Raw genomic sequence first — 25,297 nt, forward strand, 5'->3', positions numbered from 1 at the left:
AATAAGATTAACACACTGAAAGAGTGCATTTTACATTTTAACCCCTTAGTCCCTATTTTGGATTGATCTTGTTGGCAGAAAATGCTAATGACCCTGGTATAGGGGTCACTAATAATGTAGTGGTAAAACAACATTTATTTGTGAGAAAAAAATAGGATATAATAGAGTTAGTTTGAAAATTTTAGTCTCCCTTAATATATGATGTATGAGAGGCCGCTGCAAAGCAATTCAAAATATATTCAGATGTACTCTTATTGTTTTTATTGGAGTCTTGTTTTATCGACCAGGCAGATTTGGAAGTGTAAAGTAATGGAATTGTCATAAACATTCATAAATAGTCTTTAATGGTGTTACATTATTTTAACTTTGATGAGAAATATTTTTTTAAATGGTAGGCAATTGAATAATTTTAATTTAGTTCTCAAAATACATTTTGTGAGCAACATTATTGTGACGTGCATTATTTTTTCTTGGGTGATGAACCATCAGTAAATCAAGACGCATGCTATAAGCAAAACTACATTTGAATTTTAAAGAAAGTGAGCATTCATTTATTTTTGTGTAGCATTCAGGTGGAGATAAAGTTAGCAGGTAGCATAGGTTTTCCAGAAGAAGATTCTGCAGGCTTTTCGAGTTGTCAAGCCACTTTCCGCGCCACGCCGATTCTTCTCCTGTTTCGCAGTGTCCCTGAAGTCTTGGTATAAAATCGCATTTTCGGATTTGGAGAGTTTATGAATCAAATCTCTTAGGTCCTGTTCCTTAGTTGGTTCCTGTGACAGAAAATCTTAAGTTAACAAAACAAACTGTTACCAATACATTGAAAATTGACATTAAAGCATATGTACTCCAGTCAGATGAGACTACTTCTCAAACTGAATCAGACATTGAAATAGTCATTTTGCATTTACTTCTCGCAGCCAGAGGGTTAGGTACAAAGTTTGAGAAGACATGAGAAAAAAAAAGAAGGATGACAAGGACTAAAGAACTTACCAAACTGTCAGGTAACTTGATGAGTGATGACAACCCGTCTTTCTGAAGTTGCAGGGTTTCAAATCCCTCCTCAGTCTCTGTGTTTTCCACAGAATACAACACAAACAACAGAAGTCCCAAAATGCACAAGATACGGGCCATCCTTGCTCAGAAAGTCTTGTGTTTTTCTTTGTGAAAGTAGTTGTCACAGCGAGAGACCCTGTTCCAGCCGCTGATGTAAGACACAGTGAGACACCTGTTTTATAAGTAGCAGTCAAGCCCATCAAAGGGAGGAGGAGAGTGCAGGTAATGCGTCAGGACCATCTTCAGCATTGTGTTTGTTCCCATTAACGCACTGAGGCATGAACTCTTTAATTTACACCAAACCATTAACAGTGAGGCGGAAAAATCTAAATAAGGACATTTTCACCATCCTCGTCTTCATCAGCTTTATGATGTGCATAAACCCCAAGGAATGAGCCTCTGTAAGTGAAGGCCATCTTGATACTTTCATTAGTATAACTTGTGATTGTCTTCCCATTAAAAGGGGCACATTTTGCAGGAAAGCCCTGTAAATCGAGCACCATGGGCACTCATGTAAAATAAAACTTTAATGACGTTAACATGAAGGAAACAATGATTTTATTACCCCTGCTGTGCCATAAAGTCTAATCAATGATGGGGCAGAGACATTTGGAGATCCAAAGGCCATAAAGGTCAATTTATCATTAGCTGCACCCTGGTGAGCTGGCTCTGGGGATCTGTTTAATGGAATTTCTGCTCTGTTTAACTTAACAGTTCTGATGCATCTGAAAGAAGACATATTCGTTAGAAGCCATAATGATTTTGCAATAGTACATGTTTTAAAATGCGCTACTGCATTTCGTGGACTGATAGTTAGTCTTCTATTTTTAATAGTTTTAGGCAGAAGGGTTATGAGGTTCAAATTTCAATGAATGCAGAGATACATGGAAAAGTAAATACAACTTTATGAGCTACTAATTCAGTTGAGTATTATTAAAGCAAGCAATGCCCCACCACCACCACAACCAAACTAAACATATTTCTCTAACATTATTTTTTTAAGAGTCTGTTTTGTAAAAACTATATAAATTGTCTAGCTCATGTGTTGTGTATAGTGAAAAGTTTAAAAGATTTGCCCTTCAAACGGACACAACCTTGAAGTGTATCAACCTTTCAATAAATTGCCATCTTAACCCAGTTATAGACATGTAGAAGCCTGATACATACTGCCTAGACAATTAGCAAGTGCACTGTCGGGAGCAGAATAATCCTGTTAGGCAGGCGGCAGAGAGCGCTCTGCGGCAAGAGTGTTTTTATCCTCACTGACAAGTGTCTGCACCAGACCATGAAAGGTTTGGAAAATTCAAGGTTGCTTGGAAATGCAAGACTTTCACACATACAGTATGGTGAAACGAGTTTTATTAGCTTGTTTTTGCTCCTGTATGTCACAAACTGATTAGATTAAAAATGTTTGCAAATATGATCATCTCAAAATTTGAATTCACTTTGGAATTTCGGCATGCTCTTGTTCTTACTGAAAAAAATCTGTGGGTGAAATAAAGCAGCTTCATTATAAATATGGAAATGTTTGAAGACACTGTTGTTCAATTCAGCGTTATGCAATAATAATGCAATAATACCCCTTCATTACAGTGGCTGATGATGAGGTAGTCTGAAAAACTGTCCTTGTGTGTTTTTACTTTCATAAAAAAATCTCAAAATGAATAGTGTGAAGAAATAAATTAAGAAAATTACAAGAGGTTTGGGAATTATATATTTTGGCTTCTGTGAATCATTGGTCACATTCAAAATCAGTAGATTAATAAAAAAGTTGTATGAAAAATCTTTATTTATTTTTATCTATACTATATGTTTTTATTCTATCTCCAGTTAAATATCAAATTAAACAGCTGGAATAAAAAAGGGAAAGTTTTCTTTAAATCTTAATGAGAATGTTTGTCCTCAAGACATAGAGACAGTGCCATTTTGATTACAGCATTTCCCCTCAACCATATATGTTGTATTTAGAGGGGGTTTGGAAAGAGTTGCAGGCAGTATGAGTCATGAAGTTAAATCCTTTCCATGCTCCATTTAACAAGCTGGATTTCAGAGACATGCTTTTTGAATGAGGGAACAAATTATTCCTATATTTGCACATGGAAAAAATGACATTAGACTTTTAAAGCAAGCACTTCATGTTTACAACACCCAAATGTTAGAGGAGCATCAGTGTCATTTAGGGTGAGCTTCGCTATTGTTTTGACGTCATACTAAACTAGATTGCAATGGCTTTATGAGGTCTATTTGATGAAAAACATATAAAATAAATGTTGGTAACATAATGGGTTGTTTTTCTCTGTAGTCTGGCTATTTGGAAAATTTTATGAAAGCAAAAGTTAAATTGACCATAACACAATTTTTGTAGAATGTGGAAAATACAACTTCAGCAGAGTAGTGGCTTTAATTAATTAGGCTTTATATTTTCACAATTTAGATTTGCTTGATCACAATTGTCTTGCTCTACCTGCATGACAAAAAATAAAAATTTAAGACTGGGAAAAGTACCAAAAAAAACCAAACAAACAAAAAAAAACCAATTAAATTAAAGCATCAAAAAGTAGCTTGTCATTACTGGAGTAATGGCACAATTGTATTTGTAGCACAACACAACAGAATGATTTAAGGACATTACATAATGTCCATAATCATCAGATGATGGCAACAAAAAATAGAATATGAAGCCAGAAATTACAGAAGCCAGTACACACATTAATTTGCTCTATCTCACATATATATATATATATATATATATATATATATATATTTTTTGTTTTCAGTCATTGTTCCTGAGTCTGTCACCTGTGCCACAATTTCATGGTTTTCTGCAGACTCGACAGCGACTGATGACACTCTGTAGGAAAGTTCCCTTCACTGTCTGAGGAAGTGGTTTGCTGCAGGAGTAAGCAAAGCACAGATGTATACAACATTAGAAATCTAAAAAAAAGTAATAATAGTCTAATCAGCAAATGTTTGCTAATTTTGATAGAAGCAAGATGGAAACATGAGAAACATGCTCATTTGAGGAAAGTGGGAGAAAATCTCTGGAACATAAATGAAAATTTAATTCTAGAAGATACTAAAAAGACAAAAGCTCAAGATGGTATTCTGTGTTAGGATGCAAACAGTGGAATGGTGACATCCACCAATACAAACACAGAGAGTAAATGATTTACCTGAACATGTTGTTTGGGTCGAGGGAGGCTAACCAGTAACTGTAGGAATCAGGGTAGTAGTTACAGGTCCCTCTGCCATGACACTCAATGAAAGGGACTTGACGAAAATTTTCCAGACACGAACCAGGAGAAATCAGGGGCTGAGAGGATCCTTCAGCACCAGCTCCTGTTTGCTGTAATAGAGGAAGATTCAAGAAAAAAAAGAGTATTTTATAGGATGGAGAGATTCAGGAGATAAAACGGTTGTTTTCTTACCATGACAAATGAGTATCCAGTCCATAGGGACTCCCAGCTCCTGGGACACTCAGGTATCAGAGTGTTCTGACTGTGGATGGCTATAACAGTGGAGGTTGTTTCGCAAACTGAACACCTAAACCATAAATGTACACAGATTACAGATTGTAAGATGCATTAGGGCAAAAAGGTTTTATCTGCTGTAAAAAAATCATTTAGAAAACAGTTATTTTGCTTTTAAATAAACATAACCCTAATCTTTAGTTTTTTTCCTATGAAGAATGCTGCAGGAAATGATTGTTGATACATATTCTTCTACCTGCTGATGTAGGAGGCCAGCTTGTCAGCTGTGATGGAAACCATGTTGGCAGGCATCGGCTCGTCAGTGGATAGCCAGTATGAGTAGTCATTACGAGAAGCATAGCGGCAGGTACGTTCCGTGTCACAGAACAGAAAGGGCATAGTGGAGAAACGAGGGAGACAACTCCCCGTGGTGCCTGAAAGACAGAGTAAAAGGTCAAAAATGTATTATTATGGCCAAAGTAAAGATATAATAGATAATAAACAAATGATTTCTGAATGTGATGGTTATTGTCCACATACCAAGGTCCTGACCATGAGCTCTCTCATTTCCATTGATGAAGAGGAAGGAGTAACCAGAATAGATAAGGCTGGTGCCACTGGGGCAGTCAGGGACACGGACACTCTGACTGTGTCTGGCTATCAGGAAACTGTCAACATAACCTGCAGCTCCTTTGCCGGGCAAACCTCTCTGACCCTTATGGCCTGGGTTTCCAAGTCTGCCTTCTGGACCTGGAGAGTACAATGAGCTACCACATAATACCACCTGAGCACCTTTGGTTAAAGATATTTTAAAGTAAGCAGAAAAATTTCTGCTGTTTTTGTCTAAGCTACATTCCACTATTGAATATGAATGTGTAATGACAAGAAATGTTCAGCATCATGCAATTCAGCTGATAACACTGCTGCAGATAAAACAAACAAGCAAACAATAAAAGTCAACTCAAAAATGCTTAAATGTTGGTCACATTATAGTGTATCTCACTGTTATGAAATTTTAAGGTAATTAATAGGGATATGTCAATGTACCTGGCAGTCCTGGTTTTCCTTTGACCCCTTTCTGACCAGTAAATCCAGGAGGGCCAAGTGGGCTTGTTCCAGATATTCCTTTAAAACCACGTTGTCCTGGGATCAAAATATTAAGTCTCACATGCAGCTCAAAGAAATGTAGCTTGAAAATTCTAATGGATAAATACATTTCTGCACACAAAATAGAAGCCTAAATACCATTAAACTGCATAAAATGTAACATGAGCCATGACAATTTCTTTGAAGAGAATGTATGACATAAATAAAGAAATACAAGCACATTTTAAAGTTGTTTTGTATTGGCTGAACTAAAATGAAAATGTTAACCTGAAGGTCCTCGTGGTCCTGGAAGTCCAGTGATCCCTGGGGATCCTTGATATCCTGGGGGACCAGGTGAGCCAGGAGGTCCTGGTTCATATATTTCTCTGCCAAAGGCTGGCTCACCTTTGAGGCCTGTAAGTACACAGTAGTAAATAATTCAGAAAGCTGTTTCTAACAAGTCTGATACCTATGCCCATGTCTAGTACTTCAGAAAACAGATTTTATAAATGTCATTTTTTACACTGAATGGTTAAATAGAATTTTTAATGTTTTTACTAAAACAAACTTTTGCCACACCTGGGGGTCCTGGAAAACCTTTAGGTCCAAGAAAACCAGATGAACCTGGAATGTATCCAGGGTCTCCCACAGCACCTGAAGATAGGAGATATAAAGACTTCAAACAAACAAGCTTGTAGACACATCTTATTACAAGTACTACTCTACCAGGTATCACAGATAAAAAGTGAAATGAAGTCTCATAAATCTTGTTTTTTTTTCTTCTTTTTTTTCTTCTTTTTCTTGGTTTTATGTATTTCTCTGCTGTGTGAACATAAATCAGCTGTGGGCTATTCTTCTTTAGTGATAGATCACACTTTGTCTGCAGTTGAAAGATGATAGATTACCTGGGGGCCCTTGTTTTCCAGAAGGGCCTGGATCTCCTCTTGCTCCTGGGCCTCCCGGTAAGCCTACTGGACCCTGGGGAGACAAATGGAACAAAAAGAAGTCAAAGATCAGACCTGAATTATTGCTTTGAACTTTATTCATACCAAAAAATACACATCAATTTTGAAAAAAAAAAAGTTTTGCTTCATGAAAACATGATGAAAAGAAACAATTTGCTGCTCAAAACATTTGCCAAGTCATAATTGTACAAAATATTGTTATGACCTTCTGTTTTGTGACAGAAAAAATTGCAGTCACTTACAGGTGGTCCTTGAGGACCTGTATTTCCTGGGGGCCCACAAAAACCTGGGATCCCCAAGGGACCTGGGTCTCCTCTGTCTCCTTTGACCCCTGGCTCTGCTGAACCTGGAGGGCCAGGAGGGCCAGGATAGCCTATATTGTGTTTGGACATAGATTGACAATACAGTTAAAGTGTGTATGTCACAAGAAAAAAATAAATATACTATTTTCACTACAAATCTTCCACTTGCTAAGTTTATGCGCAAAGACCAAATTATACATCATTGTCTGTGGAAAGCATAAACTCTGGTGCATAAGTGATAAATTAACAAAACTATAAAAAACAATATGGATCTAACATATGCAGAAAATGGTTGCATGATGCTTTTTCTCGAAAAAATGTCTCTATCCATGCAGCATGTTCAGTTAAGTCCTGAGGTTGTGAACTAAAATGATGTGTTTTGCACTAGATAATGCATAGAATAAATCTGTCTTCTAACAGAACCCTCACCTCTGTTCCCAGGATTTCCAGGGAATCCTTGATCTCCTTTCGGTCCAGGAACACAAATTCCTTCTCTTCCTGGTTGTCCTCTCTGACCACAGATGCCAGGTGGACCTGGAAGCCCTCTATCTCCTTTTAGTCCAGGACTTCCTGATACGGACAAGCCAAGAGAACCAACATTTCCAGGAGGACCTGCATTACAAAAAGGATGTTAGTTTACATCACTTATATCAAAACCATTTCTGAATTTGGAATTACTGTACTTCATTCAGTGTGATGGTTTTCTGTTTTGACATGACACAAACCTGATAGTGTTTAAAATTTTGTCTTGTATTTAAAATTTTTTCTTGTCATGTCTTCATGCTATTCAATTGAAACAACTAATTAATTATCTTTTTGAGATTTCATACCTGTGTTTCTGGTTTGAAGAGTTAACTATTAATATTCTGATGAATCTCTTTGAGATTTCAAATTCATACTTGTCACTGAATGTCCAAAGGCATCTTAATATTTGAACCTAAACTGAAAATTTTAGTAAAATAAAAAACAATAATTGTCAAATATAACAGTTCTTATTGTTAGCACCCACAGTTTTGAACCAAATACAAAGGAATGAACCAGTGATGAAGCCTGGAGTAAATTGGCGACAGAGAAATCATGAAGTGAATTTTAGTGGGCCATGCATCACATCCACAGATGTTTATTTTTGAACAAGGCTCATTTAAGATATATTTAAAAGATGGATCTCTACCAGCTGTTTACTAAACTGTGTTTGAGGGAAGACATTTGAGAATTAAATTGCCAGTGGCATTGTAACACTAAGTTATTTTTCCAAAGGACATATATACTATCCATTAAAACTTAATTTAATTTTGACAACTTGTAAAAATATGATAAAGTATGTCCCCTCACAAGGTTACATTTTGAAAATAATCATTTTATTTCTCACCTGGCTGACCTGGATAACCAGGTATCCCTGGCAGCCCTGTTCCTCTGCCTGAAGAAAAGAGAAAAAATGATAGATGATGTCTGACTGCAGCAAACTTGGAAAACATGCATAGCATGCTTTAAATAAACAAGCCACGACAAATATAAGACTTTATAAACATGATTTTTCTCTTACCACTGTCTCCTTTCTGCCCTGGTGGCCCAGGAATACCATCAAGACCCTGGTTGCCTCTGGGACCAGTATCCCCACTTTTACCTGGAAGGCCTGGACGACCTGAATCAAATCAGATTTAATGATCTGCTTTTATTAAATGACATGAAAATATTTGACCTACATCTCAAAAACAGCATTTTACCTGGCAGTCCATTAGGTCCTGGGTATCCTTTGAGTCCAGAAGGGCCATCTGAGCCTTTTGAACCTTGGAGGCCTTGGGGGCCTGGAACAATAGCATTGAGACAGGAATTAGACTGAAATAGAGAACAAAAATGAAAAATAAAGAAGAAACAGAAAAAAAGAGAAAGCTAAAACCAGAAACACAGAAGACTCTCTGTAAAATGCACCACAAACTGCCTAATTTCAGTGACCATTGATTGGAAATAACCATTTTGTCCAACAGGTCCAGAGTTTCCTTTGGCTCCACGGTTTCCTGGTAGGCCTACCAGCCCTTCAATACCAGGTTCTCCTTTTTGACCCTTCAGCATGATTGTACTGCTTATCCCTGGTTCACCCTGGGGACAAATGAATAATGTAGGAGGAAAACAACGACAACAACAACATAGTGTTTTGGAGAAGTTTACAGACATTTTGATAATTTATAAGGAATGCCCGAAAGCATTTTGGAGATGGTGCTCATTTAAAAACATACAGTGAGCCAGCACTACCTTTTGTCCAGTTGGTCCAGGTGGACCATATCCATAGTTTGGCTCTCCAGTTGCTCCTTTGTAACCAATTAGACCTGGAACACCCTTTGCTCCTGGTATTCCAGGGGCTCCTGACTCCCCCTTTATTCCTTTAGGCCCTTAAAAGTTTAAAACAAGCATTTAAAAATATATGTATGGCTATTACTCAACAAACTTGTTCTAGGCACATTTAACAATATAAGAAAATCCAAGTTGTAAAGTTTTTTGTCATATTATTTGGTTGGTGATAGAGAAGCATTTAAAAGATTTCTCTACTTGACTTGTTAGGCAAATATATCCAAATTATGCCTTTTGTCAGTTTACTTATAATAATAGAATAAGTCATATGTATACATGTGTCAGAATTCTTGTTTTTTGATATTCTACATTTATTCACCCTAAACTTACGAAGGTAAATGCAAAAAGCATTAGAGGAACATTTCTCATGTATGAAATCTAAAATTTAAAGAAGTGAGCCCTTAACACAAAGATTAAGTTTTACCTGGATGACCTATGTGTCCGGATTTTCCTGGGAGTCCTGTAGGACCTTGATTTCCTTGGGTCAGTAGATTTCCATCAACACCTGGCTCACCAGGAGGACCTTCTCACACAAAGATACATAGGACACACTCATTAAAAAAAAGATATACAAAATTTACAAGACAAAGTAATAACAAACTGATTATTACTAATTTCAAACCTCTTAGTCCTTGAATCCCTGATAATCCTACATTTCCTCTCTGCCCATTTGTTCCAGTTCTACCTGGATGTCCATTGGGACCAGGTAGACCAGGTTGTCCTTAAAGAATAAAACAAAGTAGCTCAACCTGCTGTGTAATATATCACATTATATAACACAATAGAGAATTTGAAAGCCCTCATATATATTTTTTTCATTTTAAAATTAATTTCTACAAAAAAATAAATGGAATAAAATTAAATAAAATTTTTAAACAAACATAAAAGTCACAAAAATTGTACCTGGTTCGCCAGGGTCCCCAGGGTCCCCGGGTTGTCCAGTTAAATTAAAAGGAGACATGGGCCCCGGAGGACCCATGGAACCTTGTTCTCCATCCATGCCAGGTAATCCTTGGAGACCTTTAGCTCCGTTGGGGCCTGGGTCCCCTGTAAACATCACAAGTGTTTCGTGTGAATTCTAATTGTGAATCTTATGGCTTCAACAAATCACTCAACTGAAAGACAAAAATCTTTACCCCTGAGATGATATTCTGTAATGTAGCTAATTTACATATATGGTTAATTAATAAATACAATTAACGAGGGTTGTCCTTGCATTACCTCTTGGACCAGGTTGCCCTATATTACCAGGGATTCCCTCTGGCCCATGCCCTGAAATCCCATCAGGTCCAGAGTCTCCTCTTGGTCCTTAAAAGCATCATTGTGAAGCACAAAAAAGAAACAGTCTTAACATTTAAACCATGCCAGTCAAAGTGCACGTCTGGGAACACACTCTTGAATATTGGAAAGACATTTCAGGACATTATTACATAAAACAAATTCAGAACGTGCTTAGACTCTTTACTAAAGCAAAAGGTACTTGAAATATTTATATTACAATGCATACTGTTCAGCTCTTGAGTATATGCTTCAATATATGTTTAATTCCAAAGTTGTAATGTCTTTAGTATTAGTAAACATTATAGAACACACTCACAACAAAGAACCTGCAGATAGACATGTCCAAACGTAGTCACTGTGTTTATAATACAAGCAATACAGCCTCTTAAACACACATAAAGTGCATGTATATAAAAAAAGTACAAATGTCATACCTGGCTGACCATGCCAGCCATTTTCTCCCTTCACTCCTTTTGTTCCAGGAAGTCCATGTGAACCCGGCACTGAGAACCCAGGGAGACCAGGATCTCCAGGAAGGCCAGGAAGACCAAACCCAGGTAAACCTACATTTCCCTTTTCACCAGGCAAGCCATTAGGTCCTTGGAGAGAGGAGAAAGAGGGAGAAAACAACAACAACAAAGGTGGAAGCAGAGAAAAGCTTGAGTTAGAGGAAGGACGTTCACATTTATCTGTCAACGTCTGCACTGTTATCATTCTAAAGCTGTCATAAAAGATTATTATATAACTTTAATATCTGACCTGGATGTCCTGGATAGCCATCTGTCCCTGGTGGTCCTTCTGGTCCAGGCAAACCTTGACATAAATCTTTGCTACCAGGCAGCCCTGGCGGGCCATCAGAACCTTTCATTCCTGCATTAAACATAAAATAATGTAGAAAACAAATAAGTTTATTTTTCTGAAAATGACATAACATATCTAAATCAACAACAACAAAAAAAATTATCTGATTATGTGTTTTAATGTTTTAGTCAGTGGTTGCTCCATCAGTACCTTTTTCTCCTTGAAGCCCAGGTATAGCAACTGGTCCTGGTTTTCCAGGAAAGCCAGGGATTCCAGGATCACCTGGTGGCCCTGGAGCTCCATCTTCACCTGGAGGCCCTTGGGGACCTGGGTGGCCAGGATATCCAGCACCACTATCACCCTAAAACATATATATATATGTTGTTGCCATATATATATATATATATATATATGTGTGTGTGTGTGTATGTGTGTGTGTGTGTGTGTGTGTGTATGTAGGGAAGACATTAGTCTCTACTAGTCTCTACTTGTCAATAAAAAAATGAGGATACAAAAGTTCAACTTTCTGATTGTTCTCTGACATTAGTGCAACACATTCACATTTTATAATAAATAAACAACAAAATAAATTTAGTTTTGTGATGGAAATGTCAGGATTTGTGCTTTGTTTGATTTCCTTTATGTATTTAGATTTATGGATTTTTGTGTTTTTTTATTTCTGTTTTCATTCCTGGTTTACCCTGTGTTTAGTTTTGTATTAGGTTCTTGTGTATTGTGTTTTATTTTCTTGTGTGTTTTCTATAGGTTTATTTTGAGTCATGTCTTTTTTGTCTTTTCCCTGCTGTGTAGTCTGCTCTCTGTGCCGTCTGTTCTGCTCCTTGCGCCATCACTCACTCTCCATCAGTAGTTTTCTTTTCAGTCAACCGCACACACCTGCTCCTTGCTGCTAATCAGTTCACCTGTGTCCACTTCCTCATCAGCCCCTGTCTTTAAAACCTGGTTCTCAACTTCACATATTCACTGGTTCATTGTTTGTTGTCATGTTCCATCTGGTTTCCTTGTGTCTTCCTCCTCGTGTTTCCAGTTTGTCATTATTTGTGAGTTTTGTTATTTAGTCTCTGCTGCTATATCAGTGATTGCTTTTTTGTTTCTTTCCTTTTCATAAATTAGTTAAAGTTCTGCAAGTATGAGTCTGCACTCTGGGTTCATTTTCCTCGCACCTTTAGCTTGTTTTGTGAAGCTAACAGAGACTAGAAGTTGGTGAAACCAGTCTAATTTTGTCCAAAAGTTAAAAACTACAAGTTTGTCTACAAGATTTCCAACAACATAAGGAGATGAACAAAAGTAACACACTATTCTGGAACTGTGGTATTCAAGTGTGAGCTTTACATAACAGCCTTCAGGTTTTAAAATAATATTTTCTAGTTTAAAAAAATAGTTAGAGATCTTTGAAACAATTAAAGCATGGTCTTGTAGTCAGACACATACTTAGCCATAAGTGGATACATAAACACATTCATTCAAATCCAACAGATATTTTAGGAGGTTTGAAACTCATGATCAGAGATGTCAATTGGTTTCACATGTTCAGTCTTAAGGTCAATGATTTCAGGTAATTTTACTTTTCAAAGAAGGGTTGTCTTCCTCTTTTCAATCACAAGGGAATTTACCCTTTCTTCAGTCACATCAAGACTACTATGTCTGCAATACAAATGTGTACTACTGTAGACAATGACAATTGCTGTTTCCATTCAGAAATTTCTCTTTGTGCTTCTGACCTTCTCTCCTGGAGGACCTGGAGGGCCTTCTAGACCAGACTGTCCAGGTAAGCCCCTCCCTGGAGTGCCTGGTAGACCAGGCTGTCCCTTATCACCTGAACAACAATCACATACATTATATATGAACAATGTTTTTGTCATAATTTAACACTTTTTACAATAAAAGTGGATTTTTGTATGTTCTGTGCATTACCTTTATGTCCTGGGAGCCCTGGACTTCCAGGAGTTGACACTTCACCTCTTTCTCCTTTTTGTCCTTCAGCACCTGGTGTTCCTGGGGTACCTGGTGTCCCCTGATACCCTGAATCATGATTGATATGTATAAAAATACATTACAACTTCTATCACATGATAATGAATAAAATGATAAAAACAAAACAAAACATTCATTCATCCAACCAGCCAGCCAGTTGAACATGTTTACCTGGACTTCCTGGTAGGCCTGGAAGACCTTTAAATCCAGGTGGTCCTGGAGGTCCTTGAATGTGAAAATGACCAGGTTCTCCTTTTTGTCCTACAAATTGAACAGAGGTAGAGAAATACTTGTAGGATTATCTTCTGTATGTCCATATGTGTATCCTTTTACATTTTGGATTGATCAATGTGTTTCCAACCTGGAATTCCAGGCTGTCCTGGAAAGCCAGGTACACCAGTGTCTCCTTTATTCCCTGGAGATCCAGAAGGTCCATACCTCACTGGCCCAGGGTAGCCAATTGGTCCTTGTTTACCTAAAGATCCTGGTAAACCTGGAAACCCACGGTCTCCTTCTACACCAGGAAGAAGATACTAGAGAAATAGATGTTTCTTACTTAGATAGGTCATACAAATGGAACTCAGGAAACATGCAGAATCAAACATAACTCTTATGAGGTAAAAATTAAATTTGTCAAACTTCTCACCGAATCTCCAGGTAGACCTTGAGCACCTTTGCGACCTGGTAATCCAGGAGACCCAGGAAAGCCGTCAGCACCAGGTCTTCCAAGCTGCCCTGGGTCTCCTTTTTCCCCTTTTAAACCTGGAGCTTGATAGGAATATGAGTCTCCCTTCTGTCCTGGAGGGCCCGGTAAGCCATTTGAACCATGAAGACCCTTAAAAATAAAAAGGTTTTAGTTTGAAACCATTTGTATAAAACTAAAATAAAAAAAAATGTTAAAATAATACAAGGAAAACTGTATTTTGTAAAAAAAAAACAAATAAATAAAAAACAAAACAGTTTCTTACAAGCAGTCCAGGTAATCCTGGAGGTCCTGGAAAGCCTGGATCACCTCTTTCCCCTGGTCCTTGATTAGCCCCTGAGTGACAGCAGAAGGATGTCTATGCTTTTGTTTCAAATATTTTAATATACTCCAATAGGAAAGTAAAAGCTGATTCAGAGAGTATTATCTGTGTGTTTTCAAGCATGCAGTGAATCCTTGTACCAGGAAGGCCAGGTGGGCCACGGGGACCCGGTGGCCCTGGAGGTCCAAATCCACTACACTCATAACAAGGCTCTCCTTTCTCTCCTGATAAACACAATGCAGCAAAACAAAACAAAACAAAACAAAAACACTATTTATGTTTCATGATATACTCATGTAAATAACAAAGAGCTATGTAAACTGTTTTTAGTAATAATTGCCTATTTTGTAACTATCTGCCAGTAAGTGATACCAAAATGAAACTGACCTTTCTTCCCAACAATCCCATTATAGCCTATAGGTCCAGGAAAACCTTTCACTCCTTTCATTCCAGGGAGGCCCTTCGTAATTCTGTTAGCTAAAAAGCAACTCCAGAAGAAAGTTAATTAGATTCCTGATTACAGGTTTTCAAAATCACCAGCTTAAAACAAAACACTTTTTTTTCCTTTTGTTTTTTCATTGTATTTTTACTTGATCTTCAAATAATTTCAATTTTTCCCATACTTTGACAAAAGTAATAGTAATGATGTTTAGAGAATTACTGTAGATTTACTCTTCAAATATTTGTGATAAAAAAAAGAACAAAGCTATAAAGAAAACATGTTCCTCCTTTAACATCTATTGGCATCAGAGTTTAAAAACCCCATTTATTCTCTTGAACTTTTTTCAAAAATAAACTTTCACTTACTTCTGTCTTCAGGGGGTCCAGGTGGGCCTTGGTCCCCAGGAGGCCCTTCATCACCAGGATCACCATCTGGACCTGGAGGCCTACTGTAAATATCTTCAGGATCCCCAAGGTCTCCCTTGGGACCAGGAAAACCTGGAGGACCACGTGGGCCTGGCACGAAAAACCCAAATGTATCACCTGTGAAAGGCAAAGTAAGATGCTATGATTAAAGGACTAACATACTTTGAAAGCAACATTCAATTCTCTTAATGCTGATTTTTGTACATTTTAAAAAACAATTTTAGTAATAGGTAGGTTGGAAGACATAATGTTACAGCAGAAACAGTTTTTGCCTTTGTTCACCTGGAGGTCCAGGAGGTCCGGGAAAACCAACAACACCTGAGAAAACATTGGTGTTATTTCTATAAATTACTGCAGTAAACAAACATTATTTTATAGTGTTTTTAGTACCACTACAGCTAAAATATTTCATTATTTCTGTCATGATGGACACTAACTTTAAGCTGAATTAAACATATTTATTTGCTTATTTGTCTGTTCTGCTATAGAGCCATATTCAACTACCTGGATGTCCAGGGACCCCAGAAGGACCTGGAAGACCAGGATCTCCAGTTTGTCCTTTCAGTGACTCTGGTGCAAAAATCTGAAAGAGACAGCAAAAGCTGTGCCTCAAAATTTTAGTTTATTTTTGTAAACAATGAGTTTTCCTCACAAATGTGTAAATAAAATCTACACAGTACTATGTTTGGAATGATACTTTGTACCTTATGTATCGCTTTTTCTGAGAATATTTGATGTTGACATCTCTTTTAATGATAATATTGAAAATGTTGTCCAGTTCAATTTTTTTTCTTGCTTAAAATTTTGGAAGACACAAAAATTTGGCTATTTAAATCAGCTTTTGCCTTTTAAAAAAGCTTTAAATGATTTTGGATCAACAATAACAGAAGCAGTCTGAGCCAATGAAAAAAAGATTCTGCTAAACTATGTGACCATTTACAGTATACAACCATAGTCTGTTTGTAGAGTTGTAGTCAAGATGTCAATCTCATCATAACACAAAAGATCTCTGGTTAAAGTTATAAATAATATCCCTATGTCCTCAGAGAGCAGACTTTTGTTCCGTTCTATTTGTTCCGTTAGATCTCAGTCATGTTAAACATCTTGTTGCAAAGGCTTGAACAGGCTAAAAGGTAACAAAAAAGCACACCGAAGTTTGTATATTGTTTTTTACCATTAGATTCCAGTTTCTTTATGAAAGCACCAAGTCTTCTGCGTACTTGTATAAATGAATTCTACAAGATTCTGTGTTTGGACTGATTCTTTTTACTTTATATAATGGTTTCACCGTGTAATGTTATTAGACAGCAGTGTAAAATTTAATTAGTAATCAGACAAAACTTAAACATGCAATATTTATTCATAAAACTAAATCAAACCAATCATTTAAATAAAACAAAGATGTCAAACTTGGATATATTTTCATTTTTTTGCTTTAAATTCAAACAAAACAAAGGTTGTTTTATTTGAACACCTGGGGAACAGACATGTAGCTTCTGTGGATGGCATTACCTTGACCTCAAGTACTCAGTTATTTTTAGCCAGGCTACGTCCTTAAATTCTTACATAATTCAGGTCTCTAGGGCCTTTTATTTTATCTGTTCAGTATTACTGAATTTTGGAAAATACTGTCTCAATATTATAAAATATTTATTCTTTCTTATTAAATGTGCATATGATACTTTTAGGGTAGACTTTTGCAATTCTGTGTTGTCAGTCATAAAAACCCAAATTAAACAAAACAAAACAAGCAAACAAACAAAGAAAAAGTTTAACTGGATTTTTTTTGTTTGCTTGTTTTTTCACTCTTTAGTGCTTTACCTTTTGGTGTGAGATGGTGCTATAGAAGTGAAATGATTTGAATCGAATTAAATTAAAGACACCACAGTCAGGTATTAAAAATGCCTCCTATTACCATCTTAAATTAATTAAAACTCCTGCTGCTGGTGGACTTATTACCAGGCAGAAGCTTGATCCCTTTACTTGTGTGCTGACTTCCCCACACATTTCGAATTTAAAACTTGATTTTAAAGCCTCAGATTTTGATGCACTTGTATCTCTAAGATTTTAATGCTTGAAAGATACCCTTCAACCACAGAGATTCACAAATAGACACAAGTCACAGTTTATGACAAAAAAGGGGGTCAGTTCAAGTCTCCAATTGATGCAACACTACTCAAACAATTACTTAATTCTTATCATTTACTTGTTTTTGTGGTAAAAGCTTTATAGTAGTAATAACATTTTGCAACAAAAAGAAAATGCTTGATTCTTATTTACTTTGAAAACACACACACACACACTCAAAACCATAAAATAAAACAAAACAAATCCAAATACTCAATAAAGTTCAACAAAGCAAAACAAACAAAAAAAAAGAAAAAAAGAGGAGAAAACTTACATCTCCTGGTGGACCAGGAGGGCCCCTATTTCCCTTCTTGCCCTAAAAAAACAACACAAACGAATGTCAGCCAAACACATAAATAGACAGACAGACATATAAATACCTACTGACCAATCCTCCTGGTATTCCTGGATATCCTGGATCACCTTTCTGGCCGGGCCTTCCCTAAACAGAGCTGTACTGCTTAAAAGTTGCACATAAAACATTTTGCTAATTTTCTACACAGGTTTTACCAGATTACCCTAAATCCAGTTAGTCCAGTATCACCATTCTTCCCTGGCTTTCCCTGTAGAAAAAACATGATGACAGTCCAGAGTTATAAGTCTTTATTTTCACTAGACTAGGTCCCTTAAGCATTTTGTTTTATTTATGTAGTTTAAAAAAAAAAAAAGTTAATTTAGTCATTTGTTGCCTATCTTAAAAATATAAACTACAGTAAGTTTTGATGCTCTAATTTAAAAAAAAAAATCAAAAAAGAAATAGTAATCAGTCTGACATACTTGCCTTGATAATGTTCTTTTTTCAGCATTTTCAATCAAAAAATTTTTTTTTCTTTTTTTAGATTGCACTGAAGATACATATGTATCATTGTTTCATAGCAGCTGCTGTTATAGTTTTTGGGTGGCATCTGAGATGAAATTCAAATTTGGCTGATCCTGTCTGCTTACTGCTCCTGTCTCAGTATTGAACAACAAGCTTCATGCGGCGCCACTGCCCTCTGCTGTCATCCTTTACTTAAATTTTAGTATTCCTCATGTATCACTGGTAGACATTCAGTGTTTGTTGAAGAAGTAAAATATTTTGAGGGAGATATGTATGATGCAACATTCTAGCAAACCACATAAAAAATCAGATGTGGAAATTTAAAATTGATTGGAAGAAATTAGTGTCAAGTCTTACTTCTGGACCCGGCTTTCCTATGTCTCCCTTTGCTCCCTTTGTGTAATAACCATAACCAGGTTCTCCCTGATGACAGATTGGCACGAAGAAGAGAGTCAGAGAGTTAAAACATTAAAACATCCACAAAGTGTAAATGTTAGAAAGGAACTTACTGGGTCTCCTCTGCAGCCTTTGTCTCCAACATCTCCTCTGTCTCCCTTTACACCCTGAATGAGACACAGATGTCAAATTATTGCTTAATAATTGCAGTAACAATACTTTATAGTGTTTGTATCAAGTAATAAAACCGGTTTAACTATTTCAAACTTATTTATTTATTTGGTCTTTTCTCTGATTCTTTTAACTGCCTAGGACAAAATATTTACCTTCCACCATGTTTCACTAAGCCTAACCTGTTTTTCATCCAGTATGTTTATGATTACATTATGAAGGGCATTAAAGTAAGCTATAAACTTTATGCCTCACTTTACAGTGAGTACTAATATCTCAGCTGATTAGAATATTCATGTCATCAGCACAGTAACTGAAATAATGAAACTAGCATTTCTTAAAGGAATCAATATTTCTTACTACTTTCTATGCCAATGTTTTGAATGAAAAAAAAAAAAAAAAAAATCACACATTCTGCTTGTGCTCAAAGTTTGTGATGAAGATGGCTGTCAGCTACTACCACACAAAGTTTTAGATCAATATCGGTAAAACTGACTGAGTTATAGCTATTTTTGTGTTTGCAAAGATCAGTTAGCTGTGGCAACCATGTTAAGTCACGCAGACTCCAAAGGTTAATCAGTTGTACATAAACATTCAATGATTACTTTAGGAGAATTTCATAAAAAATTGTATTCTGGTTCATGACATACTTTGCTAACAGACAGACACGCACATACACACAGACAAACACACACAAACACAGGGAGTTACATGATCGCTCGCCTTTCATGGCAATCAGCAATAATTAATAACACTGATATTGTGATGCTTGGGCTGCCATAAGGCCTCACTTTGAGTACATGAGAAGCCCAGTCAGCCAGAGGATTGCAGGGATGCAGTAAATCCAGGTTTTTCCTTTGGTCTATCTATTTTTTTTACATCATTCAAAGGTGAAATGGAGCTGAATTGCTGCTAACCTAGGAAAAGGATGTCTCTAAGTGATACTAAACATGGCCTGAGTCACTCAATTTTGAATTTACAGCATTCACATAATAACTGCCAAAATCAAAGCATTACAAATTATCTTGAACTTTTTACTCATAATGTTGTGTGTTTTAATGTCAATCTTTGAAACCTCCTCTAGATGGGGACTGATTAAAGGCCTGCTGTTCAATCTGCTGCCAGGTTAGACCTTTTACAGCTGTGTGATGACTCTGGGGTAACGTTTAATTTTCATGTGCTAAACTGCAAACAAGATGAGAAACTTATTTTCCTCCAGTTCACTTGAAATATCTCAAAAAAGTATTTGTCAAGTATTTGTCAACCATATACTGTGTGTGGTTTGTGTATTTAACTTATGCATAAAGGAAACACCACTCTGAAGAATATTTATGTCTCTTTCATTATACCTTTAACAGAAGACTCTCTGTGAAGAACTCCTTAATCCTCCCTGGAGGTCCAGGTGGACCGCTTGGGCCTTGTCTACCCTGCATCAAACAAATTAAAGTCACTGTCAATGACAAACAAGACATAATGCAAACATTAAAAACATAGAACAATGTTATGCTGTCTGTTTAGCACGCAGTGAAGTGTAACCATTACAGGAGAGCATTGAAAGAAATTACCTTTGGACCTTGAGGTCCTGGGACACCAGCTATGCCTTCCTGACCCTGTGAGACAAATACAAAACAATAAAAAAAAATACAAAAATGTTTGACTCAAATCTCACAAACTCTATCTGTTCCCACATTTAAAATGTTTGTGCACAGCAGCCACAAATAGCTATAAAATGTTGTCTCTTCCCAGATAGAAGCCCATCATCATCATCATTATACTTGCTGTGAGATGGCAATGCATGTGAATGTTCATGCTGCAATACTGATAATTAAGTGCTGCACTACCAGAAACACACATTAAAAAAGCCTCTCCTGGAAATATCTAAGCTTTCCCAGGTGGTGTGAATACTGATTATCTAAGAATTAGTCCTGACAGAACCCTGCAGCTGTGGTTTTACTGTCTAGATACAAACACTGACACTCATTTACACACTTTAATTTGATAAAATCGTTCATGCAAATCAAATCAAATACTTGTCTGCATTACCTTAGATCCTGGAGCCCCGGAGTAACCTGGAAGTCCCTGGAATTTAAATATTCATTATAAACATCTAATAAGAGATTCTCTTGGCAGCCAAAAAATACTAAAAAATACTCACAGCAGATCCTTTTGGTCCAGGGTTCCCAGGTAGTCCATATTCTCCTGGGGCACCTTGTTGCCCCTGAAAATCAAGTAAAAATTATAACCAGCATAAGTGTATCTGACTCCTACAAAAACGCTATATAGTCATTTTTTATGCGAGGTGTTTTAACCTTAAAAAATAAAATTGTAAAAAAATAATTTCATCAGTTCAGTGCTGTTTATAACATTACCCGATTTCCATCTCTCCCTGGTAGTCCTGGTGACCCTGGTTTTGAATGATTTGATGTCAAGGAGTCACCCTGTAAAAATGAAATAAATTCCTTTTATACTTCCAGTTTAATTGTACCTGAAGACTATAGTCATTGCTTAATAATGAGCTTCGTACGTATAACTGATACACCTGTTTGTTGTATCAGTTAGTTGTATCTCAATTTTGGTTTCTGCATTTTTTAAAATAAATTAAGTTAGGCATCCTTTGCTATCGACAAGACAACAACAATTTGGATATAAAGTGATGCCAATAGGGTGTTTAGTGTTATAGTCACAATCTTGTAAATGAGTTGAGATTGGTGCTTATTTCCCAGAAGTATCATTGACTTAAAGTTTTAGGACTGCAGGCGTTTAATCCTGACATTCTGTCAACCACCATAACATAAAAAGTAAATGAGTCCACAGATAATTGCTAATTGTCATTCCACAGCTAAACACCAATGATTGATACATGGACTGTCGAGTCTGGAAGTGCAAACCTAAACCAAATCTTGCAATTTTTATGTTAATAAACATCCCCTTTCTATTAGATTTCTGAGTCATATACTCCACAAGGACTTCAACTATTTTCTGTATTTTTTTATCATGATAATTAGCCTTAAGAATAAACCCATCTTGTTGTACATAAATTAAAAGAAGAGACTTAAGAGATAAAATTGTGAAAAAGACCACAAAATCTTCAAATAAGTTATTGGTCTCATGTGGATCAAGTACAAAATGAGCTCTGGGAGCTTCGTGAAACAGAGATTGTATTGTTTGTGCAGCATCGTGTTATTTTTTTTATAGTGCATCTTAAAAGATAATCATTCCTGATAAAATCTGCTGCTTCACTTTTCATGAATAGACAAGGAGCTCAACAAAGATCTTAGGAAAGTGTACTTTAAATTTCATTACCTTAGTTCCAGCCTGACCTGGAGCACCCTAGAAAGTAAAAAGATGAAAAAGTATTGATGGCAGAAGGTCAGTGTGATTAAGTGTCTTAATAAGTATTTGGTTTTGTTGCTTACTGGCTGTCCATCCAATCCAGGGCAGCCTGGAACACCAGGAAGTCCAATGTCTCCCTGCAAGTAGTTAATGTTCTCACAACATGCAGCTGTTTGGATTATATAAACACTTTTGTACCAAAATATAAAAAAGGCTCATTTGGAAAGTTCTGTACAAAGACTTACAGACACCACTGCAAAATGTAATTTGTTTCTTACATCTGTTCCATTGCAGCCTTCATAACCTGGTTCTCCCGGAGGACCCTGTAAGCCTGGGATACCCTGTCACAATATGTTACTAAAAGTCAAAAGTCATCATGCATATATGAAGATGTAGAAGAGCATAAATGTGCAGATAACAGAAAGTAAGATGTGCATTGTAAAAAAATAAATTAATACATAAAAAGTAATCAACTAACCGGAAGACCATGAAACCCATCCGATCCCTCTTTTCCTATTGGTCCCTGTATTAACAGAATAACAATAAAAAATAATAATTTTTCAAATACATCCTGGTGGTATGGAAAAGACTGAGCAGAACAACTGCATACTTTAGTTTTGTTACCATATTGCCTTTTGGTCCCATGGGTCCATCAGGCCCAGTGTTGCCCTTTCAAAGAAAGCAACCCATAATTAATCTTAGAAATCCAGTGAGATGTGCAACTAAAACAGTGACAGCCTGCACAATACACAGTGTGATTTATCATCTACCCTGCACAATTTAAAACCATGGGATTTGGTTTTGAGTGAAGTCACAAAGCAGGTCAGAATGATTAAAAGTCAACTAAAAGCCTACCTTTGGTCCCACTGGCCCAGGATGACCCATGGATCCTGCATGGCCCACTGCTCCCGGAGGACCTGGATCTCCTTGAAAACCTTTTTCTCCCTGTGTATTAATGTGCACTTGTGTTAGCACAAAAAAGAAAAGAACCTAAGCAATACAGATGTAAATCAAAAATTTGGTCTTTACTTTTTTTTTTGTTAATCTTGTTAATATTACCCATCTAAAGTTTCAGGTATCAAATTATTATTGTATCTGTACTACCACTGTTTTCCCAATAAACAGATTTTACTGTGCTCCTACTACAAAGAATCCTCCACAAATGCATTTGAACAAATAATATCTCCTTGCACTATTAGATCAATAAATTCTGTAAAAAGTGTGTTTAATTTGACAAATTTAATTCAGAAATAAATGCAATATTGGAATGAAGATTTATGAATTACTATTTAATAGGTATGTCAAAACAAACAACTTACCTTGTTGCCTTTGATTCCTTTGCAGTGGCACCTTGATCTTCCACTGCACACACACTAAAAACAAATCTAAAATATTTTTTATCAACAGCAAAACAAGACAAACCTAAACTTTATGGTGTATTTTTCTAGAACCTTCATAGCCTTGTCTGGTTTTATGATACTGATCTGAAGTGACTGATTTTAATGTACTGATTACTGATCTGAACTGGTGATGTGACATTAATTGAAACTTTACACACATACATGCTCATAAATAATTTGTATCTACATGGAAAAAAAAGAGATTGAGGCAATTTGAGAAAGAGTTTTCAACAAGGCCAATTAAATATCATAATTTTGAAGGAGTTTGTTCACATCCAACATGGCCCTTATTTTTTTAAGTTGCAAATATTTCTGCCTTTCACCCAAGGCAGTGCCTCATTGAGCCTAACAGACAGAAAAAGAGAAGCAATCTTACAAAGATATTAATAATAAGAAATAGGTTATCTCTTGGCTAAATGACATGTTAGTGTCATATTTCCACTTCACAAAGCTCTGTGTGTGGCATGCAACGGTTTTATAACCTTACATGAGCTCATTTACTACAGTTCCCTTTTAGTGTATTCAGTTCATTGTTGTGTGATGTTATAATGGGACTGTTCAATGATGACATCATCATTATTGATGTCATCACTGTATATTGAAGCAATCTGAGAGAGCAAACCACGTATACCATAGGATCATTAAAAAATTGTAGGTGTGGATTGTGATCTTGATCACCACCAACATTTAATCATTTGTTCTTTGAGACCACCTGAACATTTCCTGAAAATGTAATTATAATCTGTTCATTACTTTTTGAGTAATATTGCACACAGACAAACAAATGCTACTGAAAATATATACCTCCTTGGTGGAGGTCAAATAAACATGAAACTAACGAGACATCATGAACTCATGCAATGGTCTGAACAACAGCTGTTGTGTAACAACAATAAAAGATATTTTTGGGGTTTTTTTTGTAATTATTTTGCCTCTTATCTTTTTATTACACTTTAGCACATCTCAACTTCCCCTCTTTTTTCCATCCTCTTCTGTCTCTATAAACAATTTCAAACAAGGTCACCAAAAGTTCACAGAAGAATACTGCAAACGCCTAAGTGCACTGAAGTAAACATCCCAAATTTATGCAGGATGCAACATGTTTCAGATAAGCACACATGGTTCAATTACAAACAGACCACAGCATTGTATATCAAAACCGAGAAGGTAAAGACTTAACCTTTCAGCATTAAAGGCAACAGGAAATAAACATTAAGAAGACTGATGCTACTCTGCATAAACATTAAGTTTGGAGTTAGTTTTATTTAAGGAAAAATGCACAGTTAGTGATGTCAATTGTTTAAATTAAAGCTGAAGTTTGCTTCAAGAAGAATGTTCAGTTTTAGTGCAGACACTGTTAGGATGAAATAATGTCAAATACATCTCATTTGAATTGGTAAATCACTGACTACCACTTGATCAATGCAGCTCAACTATTCCAGCCTGTGCAGTGTAATAAAAAAAGGACTGCAAAGCATCAGAGGTTTAATCTTGAAAGTCATGTGTACACAGTGTTAAAGAGAAGCATGCGTGCAAAAAGCACCTACGAAAATGAAATGTTTCATTAAATCAGAATTATATATAGTCTGTACAAAAAAAAAATAAAACAAGAAAAATCTTACTTTTTTTGCCTCTGTCACCATCAATAGCACAGCAAACAGGATCAGAGAAATTAGACTCACTGGCCTTCTCATGGCTCATTTACAGCAGCTGTTCATTAAAATCCCAGGTACTCCAGATGTGATAAAATCCTTTTGTGTTATTCCACCCTTCAACAGCCTTCAGATCACTTCTTGTCCCTTACTGCATCTTGAGCGAAAGTAAATCTATGCTCCAGCCAAATCAGAGTTTACCAACTAAAT

The 25,297-nt window shown here is 36.3% G+C and overlaps 1 protein-coding gene and 1 long non-coding RNA gene across 2 annotated transcripts; one reads left to right on the forward strand and one right to left on the reverse strand.

Annotated features, from left to right (window-relative positions):
* Positions 1-3,824: 3,824 nt before the first annotated feature.
* On the reverse strand, positions 3,825-25,268 carry LOC108245526 (collagen alpha-5(IV) chain). The gene is made up of 52 exons (XM_025009636.2): positions 25,058-25,268; positions 23,355-23,408; positions 22,891-22,980; positions 22,660-22,704; positions 22,514-22,558; positions 22,314-22,376; positions 22,119-22,172; positions 22,006-22,032; positions 21,072-21,140; positions 20,858-20,920; positions 20,746-20,781; positions 20,268-20,312; positions 20,052-20,129; positions 18,645-18,698; positions 18,493-18,558; positions 17,834-17,878; positions 17,704-17,757; positions 17,590-17,631; positions 15,693-15,771; positions 15,471-15,506; positions 15,129-15,305; positions 14,709-14,798; positions 14,462-14,545; positions 14,265-14,335; positions 13,943-14,131; positions 13,658-13,829; positions 13,468-13,557; positions 13,237-13,344; positions 13,044-13,138; positions 11,515-11,665; positions 11,263-11,373; positions 10,938-11,102; positions 10,444-10,530; positions 10,126-10,269; positions 9,845-9,943; positions 9,647-9,745; positions 9,127-9,263; positions 8,847-8,973; positions 8,601-8,681; positions 8,420-8,518; positions 8,246-8,293; positions 7,306-7,488; positions 6,817-6,947; positions 6,515-6,587; positions 6,189-6,263; positions 5,898-6,023; positions 5,571-5,666; positions 5,064-5,273; positions 4,780-4,957; positions 4,482-4,596; positions 4,227-4,399; positions 3,825-3,944 (listed from the first exon to the last, which is right to left on the reverse strand). Exons 1-52 carry the CDS (start codon positions 25,127-25,129, stop codon positions 3,866-3,868), a joined length of 4,980 nt encoding a protein of 1,659 aa, XP_024865404.1. The 5' UTR covers positions 25,130-25,268; the 3' UTR covers positions 3,825-3,865.
* LOC112451179 lies at positions 12,055-16,429 on the forward strand. Its single transcript, XR_003039931.2, has 5 exons — positions 12,055-12,362; positions 13,021-13,090; positions 13,954-14,106; positions 15,141-15,319; positions 15,677-16,429. It is a non-coding gene; the product is annotated as an uncharacterized LOC112451179 (long non-coding RNA).
* Positions 25,269-25,297: the final 29 nt, after the last annotated feature.

Source organism: Kryptolebias marmoratus, linkage group LG20, assembly GCF_001649575.2.
Source record: "Kryptolebias marmoratus isolate JLee-2015 linkage group LG20, ASM164957v2, whole genome shotgun sequence".
NCBI classification, from domain to species: Eukaryota; Metazoa; Chordata; class Actinopteri; order Cyprinodontiformes; family Rivulidae; genus Kryptolebias; species Kryptolebias marmoratus.